The sequence below is a fragment of the Phyllobates terribilis genome, unplaced genomic scaffold (assembly GCF_046119375.1).
Source record: "Phyllobates terribilis strain yellow unplaced genomic scaffold, ASM4611937v1 Scaffold_10__3_contigs__length_209671492, whole genome shotgun sequence".
Classification (NCBI taxonomy): Eukaryota; Metazoa; Chordata; class Amphibia; order Anura; family Dendrobatidae; genus Phyllobates; species Phyllobates terribilis.
The window spans coordinates 194,359,121-194,384,935 of record NW_027362770.1 but is presented as its reverse complement, the minus strand read 5'-3'; the positions used below and the strand labels follow the sequence as shown (position 1 = coordinate 194,384,935).

The following is a 25,815-nucleotide window of genomic DNA, read 5'->3' as shown; positions in this document are numbered from 1 at the left end:
CCGCACTGTAATAACAGGGTAATAATGTGATATAATAACCACTGCACTGTAATAACAGGGTAATAATGTGATATAATAACCACCGCACTGTAATAACAGGGTAATAATGTGATATAATAACCACCGCACTGTAATAACAGGGTAATAATGTGATATAATAACCACCGCACTGTAATAACAGGGTGATAATGTGATATAATAACCACCGCACTGTAATAACAGGGTGATAATGTGATATAATAACCACCGCACTGTAATAACAGGGTAATAATGTGATATAATAACCACCGCACTGTAATAACAGGGTGATAATGTGATATAATAACCACCGCACTGTAATAACAGGGTGATAATGTGATATAATAACCACCGCACTGTAATAACAGGGTAATAATGTGATATAATAACCACCGCACTGTAATAACAGGGTAATAATGTGATATAATAACCACCGCACTGTAATAACAGGGTGATAATGTGATATAATAACCACCGCACTGTAATAACGGGGTAATAATGTGATATAATAACCACCGCACTGTAATAACAGGGTAATAATGTGATATAATAACCACCGCACTGTAATAACAGGGTAATAATGTGATATAATAACCACCGCACTGTAATAACGGGGTAATAATGTGATATAATAACCACCGCACTGTAATAACGGGGTAATAATGTGATATAATAACCACTGCACTGTAATAACGGGGTAATAATGTGATATAATAACCACTGCACTGTAATAACAGGGGGTAATAATGTGATATAATAACCACTGCACTGTAATAACAGGGTAATGTGATATAATAACCACCGCACTGTAATAACAGGGGGTAATAATGTGATATAATAACCACTGCACTGTAATAACAGGGTAATAATGTGATATAATAACCAATGCTCTGTAATAACAGGGTAATAATGTGATATAATAACCACCGCACTGTAATAACGGGGTAATAATGTGATATAATAACCACTGCACTGTAATAACAGGGGGTAATAATGTGATATAATAACCACTGCACTGTAATAACAGGGTAATAATGTGATATAATAACCAATGCACTGTAATAACAGGGTAATAATGTGATATAATAACCACTGCACTGTAATAACAGGGTAATAATGTGATATAATAACCACTGCACTGTAATAACAGGGTGATAATGTGATATAATAACCACCGCACTGTAATAACAGGGTAATAATGTGATATAATAACCACCACACTGTAATAACAGGGGTTAATAATCTATATATATAATTGTCTTATCCCGTCTGTCTTTCTGCCTGTCTGTCCAGGAAATCCCGCGTCGCTCATTGGTCCGGCAGCGGCCAATCAGCGCTGCGGGATTTCTGAAAAAAGATGGCGGCCGTTAGCGGCTCATCTGCGGGACGGAGCTCAGCGGCGATGCAGCGGGGAGATGACCGGCACGAGGCGCTCATCTCCCGACCGCTGCGGGTTGGGATACTTCTGCTGCGAGCAGTCGCTCATCTCCCGGGTTCTCGCAGCGGAAGTATCCGCACAGGCAGCGGCGCTCCCCGGTCCTCACTAATACGATTCCGCTCCCTGGTCCTCAGCAATACGATTCGATGATTGGTCGCGATCTCTCGCTGCGACCAATCACTGATCTTGGACCAAAAGTTAAACACCGCTCTGCTGATTGGTCGCGGCCTCTGCCCACATTTAAATAGCGCCCGCGACCAATGACCGATCTTGCAGACACATTTAAACACCGCTGTGCTGATTGGTCGTGGACGCTATTTAAATGTGGCGCCCAAATCGGTGATTGGTCGCGCCCAGCGTCGGCAACCAATCAGCACAGCGGTGTTTAAATGTGTCTGCAAGATCGGTGATTGGTCGCGGCCGATATTTAAATTTGGCGCCCAAATCGGTGATTGGTCGCGGGCAGCGCCCGCGACCAATCAGCGATTTTTAACACAAATGTCCGGATCTTTGTAACACCATGCGGATACTGTGGGGAGATCAGCGGCTAGGGTGTGAAGGGAGGACCGGGGAGCGGCGCTGCGGGTCCGGATACTTCTGCTGCGAGCAGTCGCTCATGTCCTGGGTTCTCGCAGCGGAAGTAGCCGCACAGGCAGCGGCGCTCCCCGGTCCTCACTAATAGGATTCGCTGATTGGTCGTGCTCTCCGCTGCCGACCAATCAGCGATTTTGGCGCCAAATTTAAACCCCGCTCTGCTGATTGCGCCCGGTCGGCCGCATACATATTCTAGAATACCCGATGCGTTAGAATCCGGCCACCATCTATTACTGCCCAGTACAGTATTGCATTGTATTGCCGTGCAGATACACTAGCAGGTGTTGCTGCTCCTTGTAGTCCCCCTGCTCGCGGCATATTACAGTATAAGCTTTATGAATACTAATGCTGATAGAAAAATATAATACAGCTGTTACCCTTAGCAACGAGTTTCCATCTCCCATCTTGAAACCGAAAGTAACGCCCTGATTGGTCGCTATGGGTAAGCACTCGCATTTGTCTTCTTAGGGGGAAGCGCTGTCAGTCTCCGGTCACAGAGACTAGTCTATCGCCGCTGGAATGTAACGAGCTGGTCTACAACAATATGGCGGCGCCGTAGAAACTGCGCCCTCTGAGGAGAGGACACTAGTGATGACCGGATACCGGTCCTGTACTCCCTGCAGCCGCTCACCTCCGCCGCCTGGTGGCGCGCCGCCAAATGACTTGTACATAACATCTCTGACGCAGCTTCTACAGACGGCCCAGCGGCGCGGGCGTTGATGGGAGAAGTAGTCCGCGCAGCTATTTTTTTTCTAACCAGTCTATTGGCTGGAGAACTACAGTTCCCATAAGGTACAGCGCCACTTCCCGATTAAATAGCAGGAGTCAGCTGAGCTATTGTAAACAAACTGGGCTCTTCCACAAAAGTCTTTTTAGAGCTGGACCAGGGGCCCCAGGACGAGTCAGGGGCCCGGCAGGGCTTCATACAAGGGATCAGCAACATGGAGGAAAGCAAGGTAAGAGGCGGACACCCTCATCAGTGTAATGTCCAGATACATGCCCATCATTACCAGGCAGCGGTTACTGGACTCATCTGCTGGGATGGAGGGGCCCCTGGGGACCACACAGGAGGGGGAAGCCCCCACCAAACAAGCAGAATAGTGACTGCAGCTCTGGATGTGACCGGAGTAATGATAGTCGCACAATGAGAGCGAGTCAGGCTGCATGAGCGTGCGGGAGGCATGAGCGTGCCAGAAATCTGAGCGTGCGGGAGGCATGAGCGTGCCAGAAATCTGAGCGTGCGGGAGGCATGAGCGTGCCAGAAATCTGAGCGTGCGGGAGGCATGAGCGTGCCACTAATCTGAGCGTGCGGGAGGCATGAGCGTGCCAGAAATCTGAGCGTGCGGGAGGCATGAGCGTGCCACTAATCTGAGCGTGCGGGAGGCATGAGCGTGCCACTAATCTGAGCGTGCGGGAGGCATGAGCGTGCCAGAAATCTGAGCGTGCGGGAGGCATGAGCGTGCCACTAATCTGAGCGTGCGGGAGGCATGAGCGTGCCACTAATCTGAGCGTGCGGGAGGCATGAGCGTGCCACTAATCTGAGCGTGCAGGAGGCATGAGCGTGCCAGAAATCTGAGCGTGCGGGAGGCATGAGCGTGCCACTAATCTGAGCGTGCGGGAGGCATGAGCGTGCCACTAATCTGAGCGTGCGGGAGGCTTGAGCGTGCGGGAGGCATGAGCATGCCAGAAATCTGAGCGTGCGGGAGGCATGAGCGTGCCAGAAATCTGAGCGTGCGGGAGGCATGAGCGTGCCAATAATCTGAGCGTGCGGGAGGCATGAGCGTGCGGGAGGTATGAGCGTGCCAGTAATCTGAGCGTGCGGGAGGCATGAGCGTGCCAGTAATCTGAGCGTGCGGGAGGCATGAGCGTGCGGGAGGCATGAGCGTGCCAGTAATCTGAGCGTGCGGGAGGCATGAGCGTGCCAGTAATCTGAGCGTGCGGGAGGTATGAGCGTGCCAGTAATCTGAGCGTGCGGGAGGTATGAGCGTGCCAGTAATCTGAGCGTGCAGGAGGTATGAGCGTGCCAGTAATCTGAGTGTGTGGGAGGTATGAGCGTGCCACTAATCTGAGCGTGCAGGAGGTATGAGCGTGCTGGAGGCATGAGCGTGCCAATAATCTGAGCGTGCGGGAGGAATGAGCGTGCCAGAAATCTGAGCGTGCGGGAGGCATGAGCGTGCCAATAATCTGAGCGTGCGGGAGGCATGAGCGTGCGGGAGGTATGAGCGTGCGGGAGGTATGAGCGTGCCACTAATCTGAGCGTGCGGGAGGCATGAGCGTGCCAGTAATCTGAGCGTGCGGGAGGTATGAGCGTGCGGGAGGTATGAGCGTGCCAGTAATCTGAGCGTGCAGGAGGTATGAGCGTGCCAGTAATCTGAGTGTGCGGGAGGTATGAGCGTGCCACTAATCTGAGCGTGCAGGAGGTATGAGCATGCTGGAGGCATGAGCGTACCAGTAATCTGAGCGTGCGGGAGGTATGAGCGTGCCAGTAATCTGAGCGTGCAGGAGGCATGAGCGTGCCAGTAATCTGAGTGTGCGGGAGGTATGAGCGTGCCACTAATCTGAGCGTGCAGGAGGCATGAGCGTGCGGAAAGCATGAGCGTGCTGGAGGTATGAGCGTGCCAGTAATCTGAGCGTGCGAGAGGTATGAACGTGGCAGTAATCTGAGTGTTCGGGTGCTATGAGCGTGCAGGAGGTGTGAGCTTGCGGGAGGTGTGAGCGTGCCAGTAATCTGAGTGTTCGGGTGCTATGAGCGTGCAGGAGGTGTGAGCGTGCGGGAGGTATGGATGTGAGGGTTCCTGGGTGATTTCTCACATCCAGTATCTGCTCCGTCCCTCACTAGGTCTGTGGCGGAAAGGTCAAGAAGCCGGGGAAGAGAGGGAGGAAACCGGCCAAGATCGATCTGAAGGCCAAGCTAGAGCGGAGCCGGCAGAGCGCACGGGAATGTCGAGCGCGGAAGAAACAGCGCTACCAGTACCTGGAGGAGCTGGTGTCCAGCCGGGAGCGAGCCATCTGTGCGCTGCGGGAGGAGCTGGAGATGGTAAATCCCACCCCCCGTCCTTCCGTGTCTCACCTATTGAAAATCAGCAGCGACCACATCCTGGGGGTCTGTTACAGTTGTATGTGAGCTAATCTGCCCAGGATCCAGACTGGTAAATCTCACCGAGCCGTCATCGCCTCCGGGGGTACTAAGTCTGCAAGAATTAAATACGCAAAAATTTGACTACTTCCCGATCTTCTAAATACTTCAGTGAACCCGTACTTCATACCTACAGTTATATGAAAAAGTTTGGGCACCCCTATTAATCTTAAGCTTAATGTTTTATAAAAATTGGTGTTTTTGCAACAGCTATTTCAGTTTGATATATGTAATAACTGTTGGACACAGTAATGTTTCTGCCTTGAAATGAGGTTTATTGTACTAACAGAAAATGTGCAATCTGCATTCAAACAAAATTTGACAGGTGCATAAGTATGGGCACCCTTATCATTTTCTTGTTTTAAATACTCCTACCTACTTTTTATTGACTTACTAAAGCACTTTTTTTGGGTTTTGTAACCTCATTGAGCTTTGAACTTCATAGCCAGGTGTATGCAATCATGAGAAAAGCTACTTAAAGTGGCCACTTGCAAGTTGTTCTCCTGTTTGAATCTCCTCTGAAGAGTGGCATCATGGGCTCCTCAAAACAACTGTCAAATGATCTGAAAACAAAGATTATTCAACATAGTTGTTCAGGGGAAGGATACAAAATGCTGTCTCAGAGATTTAACCTGTCAGTTTCCACTGTGAGGAACATAGTAAGGAAATGGAAGAACACAGGGACAGTTCTTGTTAAGGCCAGAAGTGGCAGGCCAAGAAAAACATCAGAAAGGCAGAGAAGAAGAATGGTGAGATCAGTCAAGGACAATCCTCAGACCACCTCCAGAGAGCTGCAGCATCAACTTGCTGCAGATGGTGTCACTGTGCATCGGTCAACTATACAACGCACTTTGCACAAGGAGAAGCTGTATGGGAGAGTGATGCGAAAGAAGCCGTTTCTGCAAGCACGCCACAAACGGCTGAGGTATGCAAAAGCACATTTGGAGAAGCCAATTTCTTTATGGAAGAAGGTCCTGTGGACTGATGAAACCAAGATTGAGTTGTTTGGTCATACAAAAAGGCGTTATGCATGGCGGCAAAAAAACACAGCATTCCAAGAAAAACACTTGCTACCCACAGTAAAATTTGGTGGAGGTTCCATCATGCTTTGGGGCTGTGTGGCCAATGCCGGCACTGGGAATCTTGTTAAAGTTGAGGGACGCATGGATTCCACTCAGTATCAGCAGATTCTTGACAATAATGTTCAAGAATCAGTGACAAAGTTGAAGTTACGCAGGGGATGGATCTTTCAGCAAGACAATGATCCAAAACACCGCTCCAAATCTACTCAGGCATTCATGCAGAGGAACAATTATAATGTTCTGGAATGGCCATCCCAGTCCCCAGACCTGAATATCATTGAACATCTGTGGGATCATTTGAAGAGGGCTGTCCATGCTCGGCGACCATCAAACTTAACTGAACTGGAATTGTTTTGTAAAGAGGAATGGTCAAAAATACCTTCATCCAGGATCCAGGAACTCATTAAAAGCTACAGGAAGCGACTAGAGGCAAAAGGAGGATCTACTAAATATTAATGTCACTTTTCTGGTGGGGTGCCCATACTTATGCACCTGTCACATTGTGTTTAAATGCAGATTGCACATTTTCTGTTACTACAATAAACCTCATTTCAAGGCAGAAACATTACTGTGTCCAACAGTTATTACATAGATCAAACTGAAAAAGCTGCTGCAAAAACACCAATTGTTATAAAACATTAAGCTTAAGATTAATAGGGGTGCCCAAACTTTTTCATATAACTGTATGTACAGTACAGACCAAAAGTTTGGACACACCTTCTCATTTAAAGATTTTTCTGTATTTTCATGATTATGAAAATTGTACATTCACACTGAAGGCATCAAAACTATGAATTACCACATGTGGAATTATATACTTAACAAAAAAGTGTGAAACAACTGAAAATATGTCTTATATTCTAGGGTCTTCACAGTAGCCACCTTTTGCTTTGATGACTGCTTTGCACACTCTTGGCATTCTCTTGATGAGCTTCAAGAGGTAGTCACTGGAAATGGTCTTCACTTCACAGGTGTGCCCTGTCAGGTTTAATAAGTGGGATTTCTTGCCTTATAAATGGGGTTGGGATCATCAGTTGTGTTGTGCAGAAGTCTGGTGGATACACAGCTGATAGTCCTACAGAATAGACTGTTAGAATTTGTATTATGGCAAGAAAAAAGCAGCTAAGTAAAGAAAAATGAGTGGCTATCATTACTTTAAGAAGTGAAGGTCAGTCAGTGCGAAAAATTGGGAAAACTTTGAAAGTGTCCCCAAGTGCAGTTGCAAAAACCATCAATCGCTACAAAGAAACTGCCTCACATGAGGAGCGCCCCAGGAAAGGAAGACCAAGAGTCACCTCTGCTTCTGAGGATAAGTTTATCCGAGTCACCAGCCTCAGAAATCGCAGGTTAACAGCAGCTCAGATTAGAGACCAGGTCAATGCCACACAGAGTTCTAGCAGCAGACACATCTCTACAACAACTGTTAAGAGGAGACTTTGTGCAGCAGGCCTTCATGGTAAAATAGCTGCTAGGAAACCACTGCTAAGGACAGGCAACAAGCAGAAGAGACTTGTTTGGGCTAAAGAACACAAGGAATGGACATTAGACCAGTGGAAATCTGTGCTTTGGTCTGATGAGTCCAAATTTGAGATCTTTGGTTCCAACCACCGTGTCTTTGTGCGACGCAGAAAAGGTGAACGGATGGACTCTACATGCCTGGTTCCCACCGTGAAGCATGGAGGAGGAGGTGTGATGGTGTGGGGGGGCTTTGCTGGTGACACTGTTGGGGGTTTATTCAAAATTGAAGGCATACTGAACCAGCATGGCTACCACAGCATCTTGCAGCAGCATGCTATTCCATCCGGTTTGCGTTTAGTTGGACAATCATTTATTTTTCAACAGGACAATGACCCCAAACACCTCCAGGCTGTGTAAGGGCTATTTGACCAAGAAGGAGAGTGATGGGGGGCTACGCCAGATGACCTGGCCTCCACAGTCACCAGACCTGAGCCCAATCGAGATGGTTTGGGGTGAGCTGGACCGCAGGGTGAAGGCAAAAGGGCCAACAAGTGCTAAGCATCTCTGGGAACTCCTTCAAGATTGTTGGAAGACCATTTCCGGTGACTACCTCTTGAAGGTCATCAAGAGAATGCCAAGAGTGTGCAAAGCCGTCATCAAAGCAAAAGGTGGCTACTGTGAAGACCCTAGAATATAAGACATATTTTCAGTTGTTTCACACTTTTTTGTTAAGTATATAATTCCACATGTGGTAATTCATAGTTTTGATGCCTTCAGTGTGAATGTACAATTTTCATAGTCATGAAAATACAGAAAAATCTTTAAATGAGAAGGTGTGTCCAAACTTTTGGTCTGTACTGCATGTAGGAGGACAAAGATGGCAGCCGCCTCCTTCAGCAGCCCCCCCGGGCCAAAAGTTTCAATCTTCCCCCTCCTTTTCAAATCTTAAAAATAAACAAGTTTGGTGTCGGCGCGTCCGAAAAAGTCTGATCTATCAGAATATAACGTAATTTTCCCCTTCTGGTTGTGTAATATGTCGCCCCATTATGACGTGTCCCCCTGTTCTCTGCTCCCCCCAGTACAAGCAGTGGTGTAAAGCCATGGACCAAGGGAAAATCCCGTCTGAGATCCGAGCTCTTCTCACCGGGGAGGAACTGAACAAATCCCCGAACTCCAGCAAACAGCAAAGATCCATAAAGGCCGAACCCGCGGAGAAATGAGGAGTAAGTAGCTGCTTATCTGGACTAATCACCCCCCGTTACCCAAAAACACTACTTTAACCCTTATTTCACCAGCTCACCTGGTGGTCCGGGGGTCTGACGACATGCCAAAAATATCCCATCCATATACTCCCATTATCACCAGAAAACCATTTTTATTGTCTCTTTTTATCTTAATTATTTTTTTTTTTGCACCTTCATTTTGTCTTTCCTCTTCTTCCATGATCCATAACTTTTATATTTTTCCTTCGACTTTTTTTTTTTCTTTTTTCGTAGTTATAAATGACACCGTTCATTTTTATCATATAATAGACTGAAAAACGAAATAAATAAAAAAAAAATCCAAATGGGATGAAATGGTGGCGAAAAAAAAAAAAAAAAAAAAAACACAGTTCGGACATTTTGTATTTTTGGGGTTTTGTTTTTACCTCTTTCATTGTTGCTCACATTATTCTCCCGGGCAGCACGATTAAGGCGATACCAAACATGTGAGGGTTTATTTTATATATTTATATTATTTATATATTTTAGATGGTTTTTTTTTTTCTATAGTTTTTATACCATTTTGGGGTAATTATGTTTTGATTTCATTTTTATTTTTATTGTATTTTTTTTTTATATATAATATATATATATATATATATATATATATATATATATATATATATATATATATATATATATATTTTTTTTTTTAATAAGTCCCCCTTAGCAATCGCTTATCCTGCAGTATATATTATAACTTCTAGTCTCCTAAGAAGCCCGGCCTGAGGATGGGCTTCATAGGAGGACCAGGATGGACGCCATAGGGGGTCTGCACAGCCTCTCTGCTGTCATGGTAACCCACTGGCTCCCTGCCATCATGCTGCAGGGAACCTTAATGCACAAGCTGCAGGAGTCAGTGATTGACAGCAGCACTGATTCTATTTTTTTTTTTGTCTTTAGCTTCTATACAAATCTGTGTCTCCACGGTAACAGACTACAAACAAGCTCTGTGTAGTCAGAGACTCAATTTCTAGCCCCATCTGTCCCCTCCAGGGTCCTCGGAGGTGACGTACGGGTTGATTAGACTTTATGGGGGCCACATTGCGGATCTGTCCTAAATACGATGTCTAGGACTGGGAAATGAAATAATTTGCTTTCTTTTTTATTTTTTTAAAGGAGCCGCTCACTGTTTTATTTTGTTGAAAAGGTCTCAGCACAGACGACTACGTGGAAGAATGAGGGTCTGGCAGCTAAGATTTCCCACCCACTTCCCCGGAGCCGAGCCCTCCCCCCGATCATAACATCAGACAGAAATGGAAGTCACGTTGGCTCCGCCGCACCCCTCCTGTGTTTGTGACCGCGCGTCACCGCCCCGTCCGCACCAGGCAGGAGACAGAGGGCGCTTCCTCATAGGTTCTAAGGGTTAGATACTCGGTGTTCCGCTTTCAGTGTTTCCTCACTGTTCTGTGCAGGTGCACTACACGCTCCAGAATGCCGCACGGTGCAGGTCACTTTATGGAGGAGTCCTGGGGGGTGATGGAAATGTGCATTAAATGGGTTTGTCTGCTGCTCCCGGGCGTCCGTTTTGCTTGATGTTGTCAGTCCGGTCGCTTTACAGCTCTGCTACATCGCAGCAGTACACGTACATAGTGCCTTGTAAGGCGGATAGTAAGCGACTCCTCATCTGTCCCATCCAGAAAATGATCAGCATGGCCCAAACAATCCGATCACTGCGCTAACCGCAACATTAACGCTTCCTGCCTTAAAGGGTAACTCCACCCTATGTAGATCCCCTTATCTTATATGCTATTTTCAGCTGAGCAGGGCAGAGAGTAGAAGAGTTTTCCTCCTGACAAGCCGCCTCTTTAAGAATTGATGAGTGGTTGTCGCCGCTTGCAGTGATTAGCATCCTGTAATGTAAAGAAGTTAAAGGGGCACTCCAGAAGAGTTCATATTTTAAGGGGGGGGTGTCAGACTGATGGCTGTCTGGTCTTAATAGCACAGAACTGAATGTGACCGGTTAATTAAAGGGACAGTACAATTAAATGGGATTTCTGTACAGAAAAAAAGTGCAATAAAATAATCTCTTAAGAAGTGACCAGTGTTTTATTAAAATAATCACAACCCTCGGACACTGACACCAAAAAAATCGTTTTGATGAAAGGGATCAAAGGAGGATGCAAAAACTTGTTCCAATTAAATAGGCAGAGGAGGATGTGAGGAATCGTTCTGATTAAAAAGGATCAGTGGCGTAAAGGATAATTCTATAGAGGATGTTTTTGAAGAATTGTTCTGATGAAAGAATCAGAGGAGAATGTGAAGCATCGTCGTGATGAAAAAATCAGAGGAAGATGTGAAGCATCTTCGTGTTGAAAGGATCAGAGGAGAATGTGAAGCATCGTTCTCATGAAAGGATCAGAGGAGAATGTGAAGCATCGTTCTCATGAAAGGATCAGAGGAGAATGTGAAGCATCGTTCTCATGAAAGGATCAGAGGAGAATGTGAAGCATCGTTCTCATGAAAGGATCAGAGAATGTGAAGCATCGTTCTCACGAAAGGATCAGAGGAGAATGTGAAGCATCGTTCTCACGAAAGGATCAGAGGAGAATGTGAAGCATCGTTCTCCTGAAAGGATCAGAGGAGAATGTGAAGCATCGTTCTCCTGAAAGGATCAGAGGAGAATGTGAAGCATCGTTCTCCTGAAAGGATCAGAGGAGAATGTGAAGCATCGTTCTCCTGAAAGGATCAGAGGAGAATGTGAAGCATCGTTCTCCTGAAAGGATCAGAGGAGAATGTGAAGCATCGTTCTCCTGAAAGGATCAGAGGAGAATGTGAAGCATCGTTCTCCTGAAAGGATCAGAGGAGAATGTGAAGCATCGTTCTCCTGAAAGGATCAGAGGAGAATGTGAAGCATCGTTCTCCTGAAAGGATCAGAGGAGAATGTGAAGCATCAAAATGATGAAAGGAGCAGAGGATATAAAGCAGGGATGTCAAACTCAAATACACGGTGGGTCAAAATGAAAAAACTTGATATTCATTGAAAAAATGTCTACAATTGAGGACATTTTTCCTTTATCATCAGATATAACGATGAACCTTTTCATATGGGTAGGGAGAACCTATACTGCAGGAGACGTTTGAGTTGTGAGGATGGTAGATAGCAGTGTGCAGATAATGCAAAGTGTATGGTGTCATACACTCAGAGTCACGATGGTGAGGAGCAGTGGCGTACCGCTAATGGCGGCAGGCCACGCCACTGTTATGGGGCCCGTGAGCCGGGAGGGCCCCGAAGCAGCGGGGGAACGAGGAGGATAGGTGAGTATTGGGGGTTAGGAAGTTGCGGCGGCAGAGGAGCGGTGCACACGCAGTAGCCGCTGCTGCAGCTACCACGTGTGCCTGCTGCTAGAGGGACATGAATATTCCCTCTTCTCCACTCCCATGGGCGTGGAGAAGAATGAATATTCAATCTTTTTAATAGTGGGCATGGAGGAGCGCTGAGCCGCGGCTCCTGCTGTCAGTGCCCGCTACTAAACAGAATGCATATTCGCTCTTCTCCATGCCCATAGTCCCGGTGTGGAGAGGAGTGAATGTGCCGGCAGCAGCTCACCTCAGCATCTGAGAGCGCGCACTGCTCAGATGCTGGCAGACAGGACGCAGCGCTGGAGCAGAGGGGAGGAAGGGAGTTGAGCATAAGTGTTTATTTTTTGTGTGTGTGCAGTGATGGGGCCACGCATACCAGGATTGGGGGATGAGGGGCCCACAGATACCAGGATTGGGATGAGGGGTGCCACGCATACCAGGATTGGGGGATGAGGGGGCCACGCATACCAGGGGATTGGGGGATGAGGGGGCCACTCATACCAGGGGATTGGGGGATGAGGGGGCCACTCATACCAGGGGATTGGGGGATGAGGGGGCCACTCATACCAGGGGATTGGGGGATGAGGGGGCCACTCATACCAGGGGATTGGGGGATGAGGGGGCCACTCATACCAGGGGATTGGGGGATGAGGGGGCCACTCATACCAGGGGATTGGGGGATGAGGGGGCCACTCATACCAGGGGATTGGGGGATGAGGGGGCCACTCATACCAGGGGATTGGGGGATGAGGGGGCCACGCATACCAGGATTGGGGGATGAGGGGGCCACGCATACCAGGATTGGGGGATGAGGGGGCCACGCATACCAGGATTGGGGGATGAGGGGGCAACGCATACCAGGATTGGTGGATGAGGGGGCCACGCATACCAGGATTGGGGGGATGAGTGGTGCAATGCATACCAGGATTGGGGGGATGAAGGGTGCAATGCATACCAAGATTGGGGGGATGAGGGGTGTAATGCATAACAGGATTGGGGGATGAAGGGGCCCACTGCATACCAGGATTGGGTGATGAGGAGGCCACGCATACCAGGATTGGGAAGATGAGGGGTGCAATGCATACCAGGATTGGGGGGATGAGGGGAGCAATGCATACCAGGATTGGGGGGGGGTGAGGGGTGCAATGTATACCAGGATTGGGGGGATGACTGGTGCAATGCATACCAGGATTGGGGGATGAGGAGGCCACGCATACCAGGATTGGAGGATGAGGGGTGCCATACATACAGTGGGGAAAAAAAGTATTTAGTCAGCCACCAATTGTGCAAGTTCTCCCACTTATCAAGATGAGCGAGGTCTGTAATTGACATCATAGGTCGACCTCAACTATGAGAGACAAAATGAGAAAACAAATCCTGAAAATCACATTGTCTGATTTGGAAAGAAATTGTTTTCAAATTTTGGTGGAAAATAAGTATTTGGTCAATTACAAAAGTTCATCTCAATACTTTGTTATATATCCTTTGTTGGCAATGACAGAGGTGAAACGTTTCCTGTAAGTCTTCACAAGGTGGGCACACACTGTTGCTGGTATGTTGGCCCATTCCTCCATGCAGATCTCCTCTAGAGCAGTGATGTTTTGGGGCTGTCGCTGGACTTTCAACTCCCTCCAAAGGTTTTCTATAGGGTTTAGATCTGGAGACTGGCTAGGCCACTCCAGGACCTTGAAATGCTTCTTACGAAGCCACTCCTTCATTGCCCTGGCGGTGTGCTTGAGATCATTGTCATGCTGAAAGACCCAGCCACGTTTCATCTTCAATGCCCTTGCTGATGGAAGGAGGTTTGCACTCAAAATCTAACGATACATGTCCCCATTCATTCCTTCATGTACACGGATCAGTCGTCCTGGTCCCTTGGCAGAGAAACAGCCCCAAAGCATGATGTTGCCACCCCCATGCTTCACAGTAGGTATGGTGTTCTTTGGATGCAACTCGGCATTCTTTCTTTTCCAAACACGACGAGTTGTGTTTCTACCAAACAGTTCTGCTTTGGTTTCATCTGACCATATGACATTCTCCCAATACTCTTCTGGATCATCCAAATGCTCTCTTGCAAACTTCAGACGGGCCCGGACATGTAATGGCTTAAGCAGGGGGACATGTCTGTCACTGCAGGATCTGAGTCCCTGGCGGCGTAGTGTGTTACTGATGGTAGCCTGTGTAACGTTGGTCCCAGCTCTCTGCAGGTAATTCACTAGGTCCCCCCGTGTGGTTCTGGGATTTTTTCTCACCGTTCTTGAGATCATTTTGATCCCACAGGGTGAGATCTTGTGTGGAGCGCCAGATCGAGGGAGATTATCAGTGGTCTTGTATGTCTTCCATTTTATAAAATAAGAAAAGTGGAGAGAGCGCAGATTCTAAGTGCAGTATCAAGATTCAAATACACACTGCTCAAAACAATAAAGGGACCCCTGAAATCCCCCCTCCTAGATCAGAATGAATGAAATCTTCTCACTGAATACTTTGTTCTGTAGAAAGCTGAATGTGCTGACAACAAAATCACACAAAAATCATCAATGGAAATCACATTTATTAACCAATGGAGGCCTGGATGTGGAGTCACCCCCAAAATTAAAGTGGAAGAACACACAACAGGCTGATCCAACTGTGATGTAATGTCCTTAAAACAAGTCACAATGAGGCTGAGTATTGTGTGTGGCCTCCACGTGCCTGTATGACCTCCCTACAATGCCTGGCCATGCTCCTGATGAGGCTGAGTATTGTGTGTGGCCACCACGTGCCTGTATGACCTCCCTACAAGGCCTGGGCATGCTCCTGATGAGGCTGAGTATTGTGTGTGGCCTCCACGTGCCTGTATGACCTCCCTACAACACCTGGGCATGCTCCTGATGAGGCTGAGTATTGTGTGTGGCCTCCACGTGCCTGTATGACCTCCCTACAACGCCTGGGCATGCTCCTGATGAGGCTGAGTATTGTGTGTGGCCTCCACGTGCCTGTATGACCTCCCTACAACGCCTGGGCATGCTCCTGATGAGGCTGAGTATTGTGTGTGGCCTCCACGTGCCTGTATGACATCCCTACAACGCCTGGGCATGCTCCTGATGAGGCTGAGCATTGTGTGTGGCCTCCACGTGCCTGTATGACCTCCCTACAACGCCTGGGCATGCTCCTGATGAGGCTGAGTATTGTGTGTGGCCTCCGCGTGCCTATATGACCTCCCTACAACGCCTGGGCATGCTCCTGATGAGGCTAAGTATTGTGTGTGGCCTCCACGTTCCTGTATGACCTCCCTACAACGCCTGGGCATGCTGCTGATGAGGCTGAGTATTGTGTGTGGCCTCCACGTGCCTGTATGACCTCCCTACAACGCCTGGGCATGCTCCTGATGAGGCTGAGTATTGTGTGTGGCCTCCACGTGCCTGTATGACCTCCCTACAACGCCTGGGCATGCTCCTGATGAGGCTGAGTATTGTGTGTGGCCTCCGCGTGCCTATATGACCTCCCTACAACGCCTGGGCATGCTCCTGATGAGGCTAAATATTGTGTGTGGCCTCCACGTTCCTGTATGACCTCCCTACAACGCCTGGGCATGCTGCTGATGAGGCTGAGTATTGTGTGTGGCCTCCACGTGCCTGTATGACCTCCCTACAAGGCCTGGGCATGCTCCTGATGAGGCTGAGTATTGTGTGTGGCCTCCACGTGCCTGTATGACCTCCCTACAACGCCTGGGCATGCTCCTGATGAGGCTGAGTATTGTGTGTGGCCACCACGTGCCTGTATGACCTCCCTACAAGGCCTGGGCATGCTCCTGATGAGGCTGAGTATTGTGTGTGGCCTCCATGTGCCTGTATGACCTCCCTACAACGCCTGGGCATGCTCCTGATGAGGCTGAGTATTGTGTGTGGCCTCCACGTGCCTGTACGACCCCCCTACAACGCCTGGGCATGCTCCTGATGAGGCTGAGTATTGTGTGTGGCCTCCATGTGCCTGTATGACCTCCCTACAACGCCTGGGCATGCTCCTGATGAGGCTGAGTATTGTGTGTGGCCACCACGTGCCTGTATGACCTCCCTACAACGCCTGGGCATGCTCCTGATGAGGCTGAGTATTGTGTGTGGCCTTCACGTGCCTGTATGACCTCCCTACAAGGCCTGGGCATGCTCCTGATGAGGCTGAGTATTGTGTGTGGCCTCCATGTGCCTGTATGACCTCCCTACAACGCCTGGGCATGCTCCTGATGAGGCTGAGTATTGTGTGTGGCCTCCACGTGCCTGTATGACCTCCCTACAACACCTGGGCATGCTCCTGATGAGGCTGAGTATTGTGTGTGGCCTCCACGTGCCTGTATGACCTCCCTACAACACCTGGGCATGCTCCTGATGAGGCTGAGTATTGTGTGTGGCCTCCACGTGCCTGTATGACCTCCCTACAACGCCTGGGCATGCTCCTGATGAGGCTGAGTATTGTGTGTGGCCTCCACGTGCCTGTATGACCTCCCTACAACGCCTGGGCATGCTCCTGATGAGGCTGAGTATTGTGTGTGGCCTCCACGTGCCTGTATGACATCCCTACAACGCCTGGGCATGCTCCTGATGAGGCTGAGCATTGTGTGTGGCCTCCACGTGCCTGTATGACCTCCCTACAACGCCTGGGCATGCTCCTGATGAGGCTGAGTATTGTGTGTGGCCTCCGCGTGCCTATATGACCTCCCTACAACACCTGGGCATGCTCCTGATGAGGCTAAGTATTGTGTGTGGCCTCCACGTTCCTGTATGACCTCCCTACAACGCCTGGGCATGCTGCTGATGAGGCTGAGTATTGTGTGTGGCCTCCACGTGCCTGTATGACCTCCCTACAACGCCTGGGCATGCTCCTGATGAGGCTGAGTATTGTGTGTGGCCTCCACGTGCCTGTATGACCTCCCTACAACGCCTGGGCATGCTCCTGATGAGGCTGAGTATTGTGTGTGGCCTCCGCGTGCCTATATGACCTCTCTACAACGCCTGGGCATGCTCCTGATGAGGCTAAATATTGTGTGTGGCCTCCACGTTCCTGTATGACCTCCCTACAACGCCTGGGCATGCTGCTGATGAGGCTGAGTATTGTGTGTGGCCTCCACGTGCCTGTATGACCTCCCTACAACGCCTGGGCATGCTCCTGATGAGGCTGAGTATTGTGTGTGGCCTCCACGTGCCTGTATGACCTCCCTACAACGCCTGGGCATGCTCCTGATGAGGCTCAGTATTGTGTGTGGCCTCCACGTGCCTGTATGACCTCCCTACAACGCCTGGGCATGCTCCTGATGAGGCTGAGTATTGTGTGTGGCCTCCACGTGCCTGTATGACCTCCCTACAACGCCTGGGCATGCTCCTGATGAGGCTCAGTATTGTGTGTGGCCTCCACGTGCCTGTATGACCTCCCTACAATGCCTGGGCATGCTCCTGATGAGGCTGAGTATTGTGTGTGGCCTCCACGTGCCTGTATGACCTCCCTACAACGCCTGGGCATGCTCCTGATGAGGCTGAGTATTGTGTGTGGCCTCCACGTGCCTGTATGACCTCCCTGCAACGCCTGGGCATGCTCCTGATGAGGCTGAGTATTGTGTGTGGCCTCCACGTGCCTGTATGACCTCCCTACAACGCCTGGACATGCTCCTGATGAGGCTGAGTATTGTGTGTGGCCTCCACGTGCCCGTATGACCTCCCTACAATGCCTGGACATGCTCCTGATGAGGCTGAGTATTGTGTGTGACCTCCACGTGCCTGTATGACCTCCCTACAACGCCTGGGCATGCTCCTGATGAGGCTGAGTATTGTGTGTGGCCTCCACGTGCCTGTATGGCCTCCCTACAATGCCTGGGCATGCTCCTGATGAGGCTGAGTATTGTGTGTGGCCTCCACGTGCCTGTATGACCTCCCTACAACGCCTGGGCATGCTCCTGATGAGGCTGAGTATTGTGTGTGGCCTCCACGTGCCTGTATGACCTTCCTACAACGCCTGGACATGCTCCTGATGAGGCTGAGTATTGTGTGTGGCCTCCACGTGCCCGTATGACCTCCCTACAACGCCTGGGCATGCTCCTGATGAGGCTGAGTATTGTGTGTGGCCTCCACGTGCCTGTATGGCCTCCCTACAACGCCTGGGCATGCTCCTGATGAGGCTGAGTATTGTGTGTGGCCTCCACGTGCCTGTATGACCTCCCTACAATGCCTGGGCATGCTCCTGATGAGGCTCAGTATTGTGTTTGGCCTCCACGTGCCTGTATGACCTCCCTACAACGCCTGGGCATGCTCCTGATGAGGCTGAGTATTGTGTGTGGCCTCCACGTGCCTGTATGACCTCCCTACAACGCCCGGGCATGCTCCTGATGAGGCTGAGTATTGTGTGTGGCCTCCACGTGCCTGTATGACCTCCCTACAACGCCTGGGCATGCTCCTGATGAGGCTGAGTATTGTGTGTGGCCTCCACGTGCCTGTATGACCTTCCTACAACGCCTGGACATGCTCCTGATGAGGCTGAGTATTGTGTGTGGCCTCCACGTGCCCGTATGACCTCCCTACAACGCCTGGGCATGCTCCTGATGAGGCTGAGTATTGTGTGTGGCCTCCACGTGCCTGTATGGCCTCCCTACAACGCCTGGGCATGCTCCTGATGAGGCTGAGTATTGTGTGTGGCCTCCACGTGCCTGTATGACCTCCCTACAATGCCTGGGCATGCTCCTGATGAGGCTCAGTATTGTGTTTGGCCTCCACGTGCCTGTATGACCTCCCTACAACGCCTGGGCATGCTCCTGATGAGGCTGAGTATTGTGTGTGGCCTCCACGTGCCTGTATGACCTCCCTACAACGCCCGGGCATGCTCCTGATGAGGCTGAGTATTGTGTGTGGCCTCCACGTGCCTGTATGACCTCCCTACAACGCCTGGGCATGCTCCTGATGAGGCTGAGTATTGTGTGTGGCCTTCATGTAGCACCCTGAGGATTCGGCTGCTACAGGGGTATTGCACCTCAGCCAGAGGTGTGGTATTCCACTCCCGGGTAAGGATGGAGTGTGGAACTGAGCTCAGTAGGCTGCATGCACTACACACATCCCATTTCCGGGGGACAGACCAATGGTACTCCCACTAGAGAAATGTGCAGGTACGACAGTGTCTGTCCCTGGCTGGAGTGGGAGGGGGGGTGGAACATCCCAGTAGTGTAGGGGCAGATAGGGGGAGCAGTCTGGGTAATGCTAGGAGCTCATTGGGTGCTGGTCACCTGAGCTCACACATAGAGGGAGTATATAAGGTGGGAACCATCTTAGAACAGGGTCTTTTGTAGAGGTTTGGTCAGACAAGCAGAGCAGCTCAGCCAGCTCCAAGGCCAAGAGAGTGAGAGAGAGGAGAAAAGAAGGACCCAGAGGGGGAGAAGAGGGAACTCCAAGAACCCAAAATTAGACCAGAGGGTAAAGAGTTGGCACAAGGGTACCGGATCCCAAGCTGGTGGAGGGCACTAATCCTCAGCCAGAGACCGGAGGTCGTGGGCAGGATCTGCCACGACCACCCACTAAATCCACCCGGAAGGCAAACCAAGAATAGGGTCAGGGAACCCAGAGACAAGGGTTTTACCAACAAGAGGCCCGAGGGAGCCGGACTTAGGTGGATCCCTGGTGGGGAAGGCCAGAGAGAAGGACAAGTCAGAAAGGGAGCTCAGGAACACGCTCCAGAATCACCAGGGGGTTGGCCGAGTCCAGGACCTGGTGGACGCAGCACGGCTCGGGTGGTCACTCAAGGCTGGAGTGACCAACACAAAAGCAGTAAGTAAAAACCCTGAACTGCACAGCCCGACTCTGAGTTTCATTACCATCCTCACTGCACCTCCACAACCACCATCCTCTGCAACTGACCCCCTGAGGCTATACCCCTCCCGTTGGGGGTTATACTACCTGAGCTGCACACACACCACCAGCCTCAGCGGACCCTGCTGCAGCGGCGGCCGTAGTGACCGCAAATCAACGGGTGGCGTAGTCGACACTAAAGAACATCCAGTAACATCTGTAGGACTGCCACACACTGAGCTTGACACCCTGGGCACGGACCGGGTCACCGCCACTCGGAGACTACAACCCCCATCTGATCCGGTTCCGGGTATCCCCCAAACAACACTGGCCCAGGGGGCGCGTCAACTTTGCCGTAGTCGGCAGGATAACGTGCCCGCAACAACCGGGTACTGCGTGCCTGAAGAAAAGTTCACCGTTACCTCAAAAAGAAGTCTCCCGCCGGTTCCGGAGGGTCCTCGCCAACGGACTCCATCACAGGTCGTTTCCCGCCGGTTGTCCGCCATTTGCAGCTTTTTCCCGCCATTTCCAAAGATTTCCCGCCTTGGAAGAGCGGACGCCATTATGGGCGTGCCAGAGGGTGGCAAGAGGCCACCTCCCATCGTGGGCCAGGTCAAGGAATGGCGCCAAAAGCGGAAACCGCGCCCACCAACAGAGACTGTGATGCTGGAAGTGTCCATCAGCGTGAGAGAACTGCCCCTGGAACTGACAATCACAAAGTTGCCCCGGGACGACCTTGAATGTGGGCGGAGACAGAACAAGAGAGCAAAGATGGGTGTCGCCTGGAGCAGTCTGGAGAGAGCGCACCCGGAGACAAGAAGTCTGGAGAGGAGTCCAGAGAAAGCCTACCCGGAGATGGAGGGAGAGTCAGGCAGCACCGACCCAGTGGTCAGGAGCCTGCTACAAGCCACAACCCCACTAGGCCTAGTGGAGGTCCTGGCACAGCTCCCCCGAGACCGGAAGTGTGCGCAGACCGCGCTGGAGCGCCTCGCATGGAGGATGGCCCAGGTGCAGCGAGAGACGTTGGCGGAGTGGAGCCGAGAGATGGCCCAGCGGACCGAAACCCGTCAGCGGAGCACGCCACCCGAGACGAGGAGACAGACCGCCTCTGAGGATGGTGCAGGAGGACTCAAGGCCGGAGACGGCGCCGAGAAGGGAGCTGAACGAATGGAGGCAGGTAAAGGGCACGTCTCTACCCCGAGCCGGGAAACCGCGTGCCTGCCCCAGCTCCCCGTCGCAGAGCCCGAAATTCCCCCTGCCGTGCCCGTCGCTGCATCGTCACCGCCGCAGACTAGGCCTCAACCGGAAACCGCGGCCGCGACCCCTGTGACGTCACGCGCTTCGACCCTGAGCGCGGCAAAGCAGGAAATACCATCGGCCTGGTCGCAAGGCCTAGTACACCCGGGCGCCGCCATTCCAACAGCGCCCCCTACCTCCGCGGAGCCACCAGCCTGGTCGCAGGGCCGAGTAACCACGGGCGCCGCCGTTCTTACGGTGCCCTTTTTCTTTAGCGTGCCCCAAGCCTGGTCGCAAGGCCTGGTCAACCCGGGCGCCGCTACCACCACAGCGCCCATAACACCTAAAGTACCGCACCTGGGTGAGGACCTGTTCGCCCAGCATACGTGCCCGGATGGGCAGCCCTTCATATGGCCCCAGGAGTACTACCAACTGGAACTCCAAAGGGCGAGGCCCCTGTGTGAGCCCCTGATTCCGGCTCCGAAGCCCGTCAGGAGGACCCAGCCCCCGCTAGAGGAGGCACAGTTTGAGTGGGACCCCACCGGAGGAGACCTCATGGGGTTCACTCAGGAGACTCGGGCGGCCGCAGCGGAGCGTGCAGAGTGCTGCCGCCAGCAGCTCAAGGTCTTCGAGAAGGAGCGGAAAGAGAGGCGGGTCCGGGAACAGCAAGCACAGATAAGGAGCGCGGAGCAGAAGAGCCAGACCAGGAGAGATCCCCGTGCAGCTCATGGTCCCCGTACCACCGGGACTGTGATTAAATTCAACCTGCAGCATGGGTGGGGCTTCATAAGAGACCATCATACCCCCGGCGACGTCTTTGTCACCCGCAGAGACGTAGAAAGCCATCTGCCGGAGGGACACAGAGGTCGTGACCTGTATGTAGGGGACGAGGTCACCTTCACCCGGCACAAGTGTGCCAAAGGACCCTACGCCCTCCATGTACATCGCCTGACGGAGGAGGAGCTGCGGTGTGAGGAGGAGCAGGAGGACCCGGACGGGTCTGAATCCAAAGAAGGAGCAGGAGGACGCCGTCGTTAAAGTACGGTAAAGAGACTGTAAATAGTTACCCATCGGGGTACAGTGAACTGTTGCTGCTTTAAATATGTCCCCGTTGGGACAAGAGTGAACTGTTAACCCGTGTGTCCCTATTCCCATTACCTGGCCGAGGACTGAGAGCGGCCATATTCCCCCTGTATATAGTTGCGCTTTCTAAGGCGCCCTCTACTGGTTTTATAGGAAAACCGTGTTTCTAAAGGAGACTGTCGCACTTTTCCCGGTCACAAGTTGCACCGTGGCCGGAGGAGCAAGAGTGTTTACAAGGATGTTATTTATGAAAAGTTTTATATGAAAAGTTTTATTGCTGATAATATATGTGATGTTTTATATGTTTATGTTTATGAAAAAAAATTGTATGTTTTGGATTTTTTTTATATCTTACAGCCCGAGGACGTGCTGTGATTTACCAGGGGGGAATGTAGCACCCTGAGGATTCGGCTGCTACAGGGATATTGCACCTCAGCCAGAGGTGTGGTATTCCACTCCCGGGTAAGGATGGAGTGTGGAACTGAGCTCAGTAGGCTGCATGCACTACACACATCCCATTTCCGGGGGACAGACCAATGGTACTCCCACTAGAGAAATGTGCAGGTACGACAGCGTCTGTCCCTGGCTGGAGTGGGAGGGGGGGTGGAACATCCCAGTAGTGTAGGGGCAGATAGGGGGAGCAGTCTGGGTAATGCTAGGAGCTCATTGGGTGCTGGTCACCTGAGCTCACACATAGAGGGAGTATATAAGGTGGGAACCATCTTAGAACAGGGTCTTTTGTAGAGGTTTGGTCAGACAAGCAGAGCAGCTCAGCCAGCTCCAAGGCCAAGAGAGTGAGAGAGAGGAGAGAAGAAGGACCCAGAGGGGGAGAAGAGGGAACTCCAAGAACCCAAAATTAGACCAGAGGGTGAAGAGTTGGCACAAGGGTACCGGATCCCAAGCTGGTGGAGGGCACTAATCCTTAGCCAGAGACCGGAGGTCGTGGGCAGGATCTGCCACGACCACCCACTAAATCCACCCGGAAGGCAAACCAAGAATAGGGTCAGGGAACCCAGAGACAAGGGTTTTACCAACAAGAGGCCCGAGGGAGCCGGACTTAGGTGGATCCCTGGTGGGGAAGGCCAGAGAGAAGGACAAGTCAGAAAGGGAGCTCAGGAACACGCTCCAGAATCACCTGGGGGTTGGCCGAGTCCAGGAGCTGGTGGACGCAGCACGGCTAGGGTGGTCACTCAAGGCCGGAGTGACCAACACAAAAGCAGTAAGTAAAAACCCTGAACTGCACAGCCCGACTCTGAGTTTCATTACCATCCTCACTGCACCTCCACAACCACCATCCTCTGCAACTGACCCCCTGAGGCTATACCCCTCCCGTTGGGGGTTATACTACCTGAGCTGCACACACACCACCAGCCTCAGCGGACCCTGCTGCAGCGGCGGCCGTAGAGACCGCAAATCAACGGGTGGCGTAGTCGACACTAAAGAACATCCAGTAACATCTGTAGGACTGCCACACACTGAGCTTGACACCCTGGGCACGGACCGGGTCACCGCCACTCGGAGACTACAACCCCCATCTGATCCGGTTCCGGGTATCCCCCAAACAACACTGGCCCAGGGGGCGCGTCATTCACGTGCCTGTATGACCTCCCTACAACGCCTGGGCATGCTCCTGATGAGGCTGAGTATTGTGTGTGGCCTCCACGTGCCTGTATGACCTCCCTACAACGCCTGGGCATGCTCCTGATGAGGCTCAGTATTGTGTGTGGCCTCCACGTGCCTGTATGACCTCCCTACAACACCTGGACATGCTCCTGATGAGGCTGAGTATTGTGTGTGGCCTTCACGTGCCTGTATGACCTCCCTACAACGCCTGGGCATGCTCCTGATGAGGCTGAGTATTGTGTGTGGCCTCCACGTGCCTGTATGACCTCCCTACAATGCCTGGACATGCTCCTGATGAGGCTGAGTATTGTGTGTGGCCTTCACTTGCCTGTATGACCTCCCTACAACGCCTGGGCATGCTCCTGATGAGGCTGAGTATTGTGTGTGGCCTCCACGTGCCCGTATGGCCTCCCTACAACGCCTGGGCATGCTCCTGATGAGGCTGAGTATTGTGTGTGGCCTTCACGTGCCTGTATGACCTCCCTACAACGCCTGGGCATGCTCCTGATGAGGCTGAGTATTGTGTGTGGCCTCCACGTGCCTGTATGACCTCCCTACAACGCCTGGGCATGCTCCTGATGAGGCTGAGTATTGTGTGCGGCCTCCACGTGCCGGTATGACCTCCCTACAACGCCTGGGCATGCTCCTGATGAGACTGAGTATTGTGTGTGGCCTCCTCGTGCCTGTATGACCTCCCTACAATGCCTGGGCATGCTCCTGATGAGGCTGAGTATTGTGTGTGGCCTCCACGTGCCTGTATGACCTCCCTACAATGCCTGGGCATGCTCCTGATGAGGCTGAGTATTGTGTGTGGCCTCCACGTGCCTGTATGACCTCCCTACAACGCCTGGGCTTGCTCCTGATGAGGCTGAGTATTGTGTGTGGCCTCCACGTGCCTGTATGACCTCCCTGCAATGCCTGGGCATGCTCCTGATGAGGCTGAGTATTGTGTGTGGCCTCCACGTGCCTGTATGAACTCCCTACAATGCCTGGGCATGCTCCTGATGAGGCTGAGTATTGTGTGTGGCCTCCACCTGCCTGTATGACCTCCCTACAACGCCTGGGCATGCTCCTGATGAGGCTGAGTATTGTGTGTGGCCTCCATGTGCCTGTATGACCTCCCTACAATGCCTGGGCCTGCTCCTGATGAGGCTGAGTATTGTGTGTGGCCTCCATGTGCCTGTATGACCTCCCTACAACGCCTGGACATGCTCCTGATGAGGCTGAGTATTGTGTGTGGCCTCCACGTGCCTGTATGACCTCCCTACAATGCCTGGGCATGCTCCTGATGAGGCTGAGTATTGTGTGTGGCCTCCACGTGCCTGTATGACCTCCCTACAATGCCTGGGCATGCTCCTGATGAGGCTGAGTATTGTGTGTGGCCTCCTCGTGCCTGTATGACCTCCCTACAACGCCTGGGCATGCTCCTGATGAGGCTGAGTATTGTGTGTGGCCTCCACGTGCCTGTATGAACTCCCTACAATGCCTGGGCATGCTCCTGATGAGGCTGAGTATTGTGTGTGGCCTCCACCTGCCTGTATGACCTCCCTACAACGCCTGGGCATGCTCCTGATGAGGCTGAGTATTGTGTGTGGCCTCCATGTGCCTGTATGACCTCCCTACAATGCCTGGGCCTGCTCCTGATGAGGCTGAGTATTGTGTGTGGCCTCCAAGTGCCTGTATGACCTCCATACAACGCCTGGGCATGCTCCTGATGAGGCTGAGTATTGTGTGTGGCCTCCACGTGCCTGTATGACCTCCATACAACGCCTGGCCATGCTCCTGA

The 25,815-nt window shown here is 51.5% G+C and overlaps 1 protein-coding gene across 1 annotated transcript; it reads left to right on the top strand.

Moving 5' to 3' along the window:
• The first annotated feature begins 2,776 nt into the window (after positions 1 to 2,776).
• On the top strand, positions 2,777 to 10,502 carry CREBL2 (cAMP responsive element binding protein like 2). Its single transcript, XM_073650455.1, has 4 exons — positions 2,777 to 3,006; positions 4,890 to 5,087; positions 8,806 to 8,949; positions 10,108 to 10,502. The coding sequence occupies exons 1-3, from the start codon at positions 2,992 to 2,994 to the stop codon at positions 8,944 to 8,946; spliced, it is 354 nt and encodes a 117-aa protein (XP_073506556.1). The 5' UTR covers positions 2,777 to 2,991; the 3' UTR covers positions 8,947 to 8,949; positions 10,108 to 10,502.
• The last annotated feature ends 15,313 nt before the right edge of the window (positions 10,503 to 25,815 follow it).

Excerpts from the sequence above, each read along its gene's own strand:
- CREBL2 (XM_073650455.1), top strand. Across the intron at positions 5,088-8,805 it reads TGCGGGAGGAGCTGGAGATG|TACAAGCAGTGGTGTAAAGC; the intron begins GTAAATCCCACC and ends TGCTCCCCCCAG.